General features: G+C 39.8%; 1 protein-coding gene across 1 annotated transcript; it reads left to right on the top strand.

Moving 5' to 3' along the window:
- The first annotated feature begins 266 nt into the window (after nt 1-266).
- LOC118428970 (selenocysteine lyase-like) lies at nt 267-5149 on the top strand. Its single transcript, XM_035839297.1, has 11 exons — nt 267-381; nt 715-815; nt 1268-1457; nt 1793-1920; nt 2140-2304; nt 2503-2609; nt 2885-2921; nt 3206-3289; nt 3693-3792; nt 4350-4425; nt 4825-5149. Exons 2-11 carry the CDS (start codon nt 765-767, stop codon nt 4979-4981), a joined length of 1095 nt encoding a protein of 364 aa, XP_035695190.1. The 5' UTR covers nt 267-381; nt 715-764; the 3' UTR covers nt 4982-5149.
- The last annotated feature ends 851 nt before the right edge of the window (nt 5150-6000 follow it).

Raw genomic sequence — 6000 nt, 5'->3', positions numbered from 1 at the left:
TCTAAATGCCTTGAATGTAATGTGAATTAGTTTCATATTTCCTAATTCAGTAACCTGAAAAAATGCTAGTAGAAATGTAAAATGAGTTGGTTTGGGTATTGACAAAAATACAACTCACTGTCCATCTACGCATTGTGGTAAATTCATAGGGGATCACTCAACAAATAGAGATTTTTGCTCTATTATTAAAGTGGACTTTGCAATTATGCATTCATTAGTGTAGCTACTTTAATGTTTCAACTTAACACTTGCCCTGTTCCTTATATAGCAGTGTCTACCTAGACTACAATGCTACCACACCACTGGAACCTGAGGTTCTAACAGCCATCCAGACAGCCCTGCAAACAGCATGGGGGAACCCAAGCAGCTCGTATGAAGCAGGTATGTTTGTGTTCTATATTATATACTTGAAATATATTGCACAATTCCTAATCATGGTAATTTTTAGCTGGACAAATTAGACTAATTCATTGGAATAGATTGAGACACTTGGCATGTACATTTATTTTCTATTTCGTCAAATATCTCCTGGAACATATGGCTGAGGTAGTTTTGTTTACCTCATCATTTTTTCTAACATTATATCAACAATGTGATTTTGCTATTTCTGGCCAAAAAGTATTATGAGCCTTGAGATATTCTGACCATTTTACATGTCTGTTAGTACATTTATATAACTTAGTATTTTATTTTCATTCTAATCATGATCAACAGGGAAGAAGGCAAAGGCTGCCATTGATACTGCCAGGACCAACATTGCCAAGATGGTTGGTGGGAAAAGGGAAGATGTCATTTTCACATCAGGTGGAACAGAGGTTGGCTATCAATGATGTATCATTTTGAAGACAACAATACAACAATCAAGAAACATTTTACTTACCTCAATTGTCCTCAAATGCATTGTAGGCACGGGCCAGTGTAAAATGATAATTTTTAGCCTGGTATCCAGCAATGTCCATCTCTTCTGCATTTGCAGAGAGGACAGAAGGGACTTGGGAGCTACAATATGGCTGAAAACCAGGCTAGATAATTTCAGCAGAAGAGTTGGTGTCGAACATTGTCAAGCAAGTGTCTTGACGAATACTTAAAATTTTCCTGCAGCTAACGACTTGCAATTTTAAAGAGATTTTATTTCTCTAAGGTTGTTATTTTTGTGATCATTATTAAAGAAACATGCCGTTTTATTGCAAATTGACTATAGAATTATTCTATTGTGGCATTTACCGGAATAACAACAATATGATTTCCCTGTAATACTGTACTTCAGGCCAACAACATGGTGATCCTCACTGCCATGAAGCACTTCTGGAATACTTTCCCCGAGGCCCAGGCAGGAGGAGACAAGGAGAATGGTCCAACACTGCACAGGAGTGTCAAACCACACATCGTCACTTCTAACATAGAACATGACTCTGTCAGGCTTCCACTGGAGGCTTTTCAAAAGGAAAGAAAAATTGGTAAGGTCAAGATGAGTCTGATCAGAACAATCATAAGGGAGTTATCTCATCAGGGTTCTAGCCAGCATCCTTCCTTCCGTCCTTTGACAGAATTTTGCTGCTGCAACGGACAAAAATTTGCCCAGTCTGTCCCCTTTGATGGACACAAAAAAGATATTGATTGAACCAAGCTGAATTCACACCTGTGACAGGATTACCATTAAATATCCAGGGGACAGAAAAAAAGGCTGGCTAGGACACTGTACTATGGCTACCTCCTCCATTGATACTTGTATCAATATCAATATAACACTACAGTTTGGGCCCGTATGACTAAAAGTTGTTTTTCCTGGCAGATGTGACCTTTGTGCCAGCCTCCAAGCTGACAGGTCGTGTTGAGGTCCAGGACGTTTTGGCTGCAGTTCGTCCCACAACCTGCCTGGTCACAATCATGATGGCCAACAATGAGACAGGGATCATCATGGTAGGGCTTATCTAATTGTTAAGATCCAGATTCTGATATATCTATCTTCACTTGGACATAACAACTAACATGCAATATTGGTTGTATAGTTGAGTACATATATGTATAGTTTTAAAAAGCTGTTTTGTTATGAATTGACAGCACTCTCTTGCTTACAAAAAAAACATTCCCATGTTAACAACTGCTTGTATACTGAATGTGCTTGTTGTGTGGTATCAGCCCATAGCAGACATCATGAGAGCTGTGAGGTCTGTGAATAGTGAGAAGAGAAGTACCCCTCAGCCCAGGATCCTGCTCCACACAGATGCTGCCCAGACCATCGGCAAAGTTCCTGTTGATGTGGAGGAGTTAGGAGTGGATTATCTTACTGTGGTGGGCCATAAGGTGGGGATACTTGTTTAGACTCTTTTCTCTGGAAGTTGACAAGACAGGATTTTTTAAATACAATTTGAAAGTATAAAGGCTTATTATATAAAGACATCATTATTTGTCTTATAATGTGTTGTTCATCTCTAGGCTTTGCTCTTCTTTTGTAAAGGTACTGGTAAGCTGTTCATGTTATAAGTTGCACCTCTTGTTCAGTTCTATGGCCCCAGGATCGGTGCCCTGTATATTCGTGGTCTGAGACATGACACCCCACTGTACCCTATGTTGTATGGAGGGGGTCAGGAGGACAACTACAGACCAGGGTAGGTAGTCTAGCATTGTCATGGTGACATTGATTTTTGTTGAGGGAACTTGATGTCAAAAATTGTATGTATGAAGTAAGGCTTAATATTTGACTCATATGAATGAACAAGAAATACATATAAGAGTACAAAGGATATCCTCATACAATGTTGTAGCTGACAGATTTGGTCCCGAACTTAATGAATGTGATATTTCATATTGATTGTTTTTTACTTGTGAAAGTGGTTGAAATTATGTTTCTATCCACCATCATCTCTTGTCTGTACACTTTCAGCACTGAAAACACTGGTATGATAGCAGGGCTTGGGATGGTAGGTACAGGTCATTAATTAAAATGGAAAAGTAAAGAACACGTTCATTTAAAGTAAAAGCAAGGTTGGGATAGTAACAGTTGAAAATGTTTGCCACAACATGTCCCTTTTTTTGTTTTCCCAAAGTTTGATCGAAGTTTGAGTCTTAAGAACTGTCTCTCTCCTACATAACTTTGCATCCATCATTCAAAGTTGAGAACATACTTGTTGTTTGCACAACCCTCATCATAACACCAGATGCTATGTTCTCAGAGTCTACTTTTCCTGTTTTTTTTTTCTACTAGGCTGCTTCCCTTGTAAACAACAACTTGGAGAAGTATGAGTCTCATATGAGGGAGGTCAGAGACTACCTGGAACAGCAGCTTCAGGTGGGCGTATGAAATTTTCATCAGGTATGTTTTAGGACAGATCAGCAATGCCTTCCTGACCTTTCCAGGAGTTTCGGAACTTCATCATAGTATCTGAGATTGAGTTGAATTACCCTTGTATGTCTGTAAATTATTCACAATCATAAAAGGGCAATTCTCATTTATAGTCGGCCAGTAATGGCAGTAAGTGGCAAAACATCTTGTGCTAAGTACAGTCAAAACTGCCTTAGATGACCACTCAGGAGATACAATGTATATTATCTGGTCTTTGTGAAATGGGTGGTCACTCAAGACAGGATTATAAAATGCTTGTATCAATGGGAAAATTATCTGAATAACCACCTGAAAAGTGGTCACATTATGTAGAGTTAGTCACTTTTCTGACTGCATGATGTGTTGACAGGACAGGTTTGGCAGCTCTGTACACTTTAACGGGAGGCTGGCGGGGAGTGAGCGGATCCCCAACACCTGTAATGTGTCCATCCTGGGGCAGGGGCTGCAGGGTAAACAGTCTTATCATTCATCAGCACCAACAGTACAGAGTAGTTTAATCAATCTGGTCATAATTTTTCAACATTTGACTTGTAGCTATTATTATCAAACAAGTTTCATATGTCTAACACTGATGCAAGTACTCTAGTTCTTAAAATTTTTTGTATTGGTTTTATGTTTCATGTTTTTGCAGCAAATTTAAAGCAACAATTACCATACAGTATGTATAGGACTTTCCAAAGACTATAGATGCAGAACCCAGTGACTGATGATGATGATGTGATTATCGTGGTATCTCAGACTAAGAAAAACATTATTTCTCCTTATCTCAAAATCAGATCACCATGATCTTAAATGACCATTTGAAGTAGATCTTTTCCTCTAATGAATGGTGATTTCCCTTGTCATTTGAACTCAGATCTGTGTCAATCCTAAGCACTTAATAACTATCCGTTGTACGCAAGCATATACTCATGAGGATGGTACTCAAGTTATAAAAGGAGACATTAAAAAAATGCATTTTATCTACATTCTTTTCAACATACATGTACATGTTTTTATGTGGCAGGTCAGAGAGTGTTATCCAGGTGTCCACACCTACAGGCCAGTGTGGGGTCTGCCTGCCACTCACACAAGGTCAACAGGTGGGCAGGAACAGAACCAGTTTCTATGTTTTTTCCTACTCTTGCTTCTTACAGTTGACCTAGAGGACCATTCAGGGGACCAATAAAATCCTATATGGACAGGTGTTCACTACACAAAGGATTCTTACTGTTTTGTCAACTGGAAAAATTATAGTGGACCACCAAAAAGTGGTCACATTGACCAGGTAGCCTTATGCGAGTGTAGTCACTCATACCAGGTTGAAATGCAACTATGATTATTTCAAATGCGGTTATTATAGTTATTCTAATGTGGATAGAACTAACCTTTTTCACAGATTATAAAGAGGATGTTGTTGGTCTGACAAATATGATATTACTGAGAAAATAGGTGTTTCCATCTATGGCAGTTTGCTGATATAGACTGTTTCTTCCTCACAGACCTTCCCACATCCTGCTGGCTATCGGGATCCCCTGTGAGGTTGCGGGGAACGCCCTGCGGCTGAGTGTGGGCAGGCATACCACTAAACAGGACATTGACCTGGTGCTACAGGACCTACAGGAGGCTGTCTCAGCCATCACAGCAGAGCAACATTAAATCTATGCTGATAGGCTCACTAATGTTTGTACAGACTCACAGAGCTACACATGTAGAGACTCAAGCTACAAATATATGTGTTGTTGTCAAGGATGGGTAATATAAGGGCTCGTAGAGTTGGCTGGCTTGTAAGATATTTTGCATGATAATAATTTTGAACTCCCCCCCACCACCACCACCATGACCTGCATTGAACAAATGTTGCACAGTAAGCTCACTTGCTGCACAGTAGTACAGTAGAAGTCGCTTAATTGCACGGCCTATTTGTCAGTGAAGTTCGTGCAACTATCCGGCTGGTGCAATAATTTGAAGTTTTCTAGCTGGACCGCAATGGTTTAGGATTTTGGTATTCCGTGCAGTTAACAGAAGTGTGTGTTAATCCGGTGTGCAATTAACTGGCTTCTACGGTATTAAAGAGCATTCCAAAACATTTCTCTGCTAAGTTCTCATGTTACATTTTGTGAAAAATTTGTGAATTTTCTCATAGCCTAAGTATTGGTAGCCTCCATAGCAGGCTCCCTATGGACTTTTTTGGCACTTTTGCTGGCCATTTCTTTTTGTACAGGGTCGCTGATTGCTGGGCTTTTCTGATAGCCGGCCATGTCGATGGCCATCTACATGGCCATCTACATGGCCATCTACATGGCCATCTAGATGGCCATCTACATGGCCGCCTGTCAGAACAGGCCAGCAATCAGCGACCCAGTACAAAAAGAAATGGCCAGCAAAAGTGCCAAAAAAGGCCATAGAGAGCCTGCTATGGAGGCTAAAGTATTGGTACGTGCTCCATGAATTTGGTTTCAAAAATCTGTTAAGGCGAGCTCTCAAAATATCCAATGCAAATTTGTCTCATTTTTCTACATGGACTCTGAGGTCCTCAGTCCTCTACTGTACCAGCTAGATCCTACAGTTGCTTTAATTTTTAAAGGCAATTGTTAACTTGTGTATAGCTAAACACACCACAGTTGTATCATTGATGTCTGTATAAAATTAATCTATGTATATGTTTCAGGGGGTTA

The sequence above is a fragment of the Branchiostoma floridae genome, chromosome 13 (assembly GCF_000003815.2).
Source record: "Branchiostoma floridae strain S238N-H82 chromosome 13, Bfl_VNyyK, whole genome shotgun sequence".
Taxonomy (NCBI): domain Eukaryota; kingdom Metazoa; phylum Chordata; class Leptocardii; order Amphioxiformes; family Branchiostomatidae; genus Branchiostoma; species Branchiostoma floridae.
Note: the sequence above shows the minus strand (reverse complement) of the source record. Positions and strands in the feature narration are given on the sequence as shown.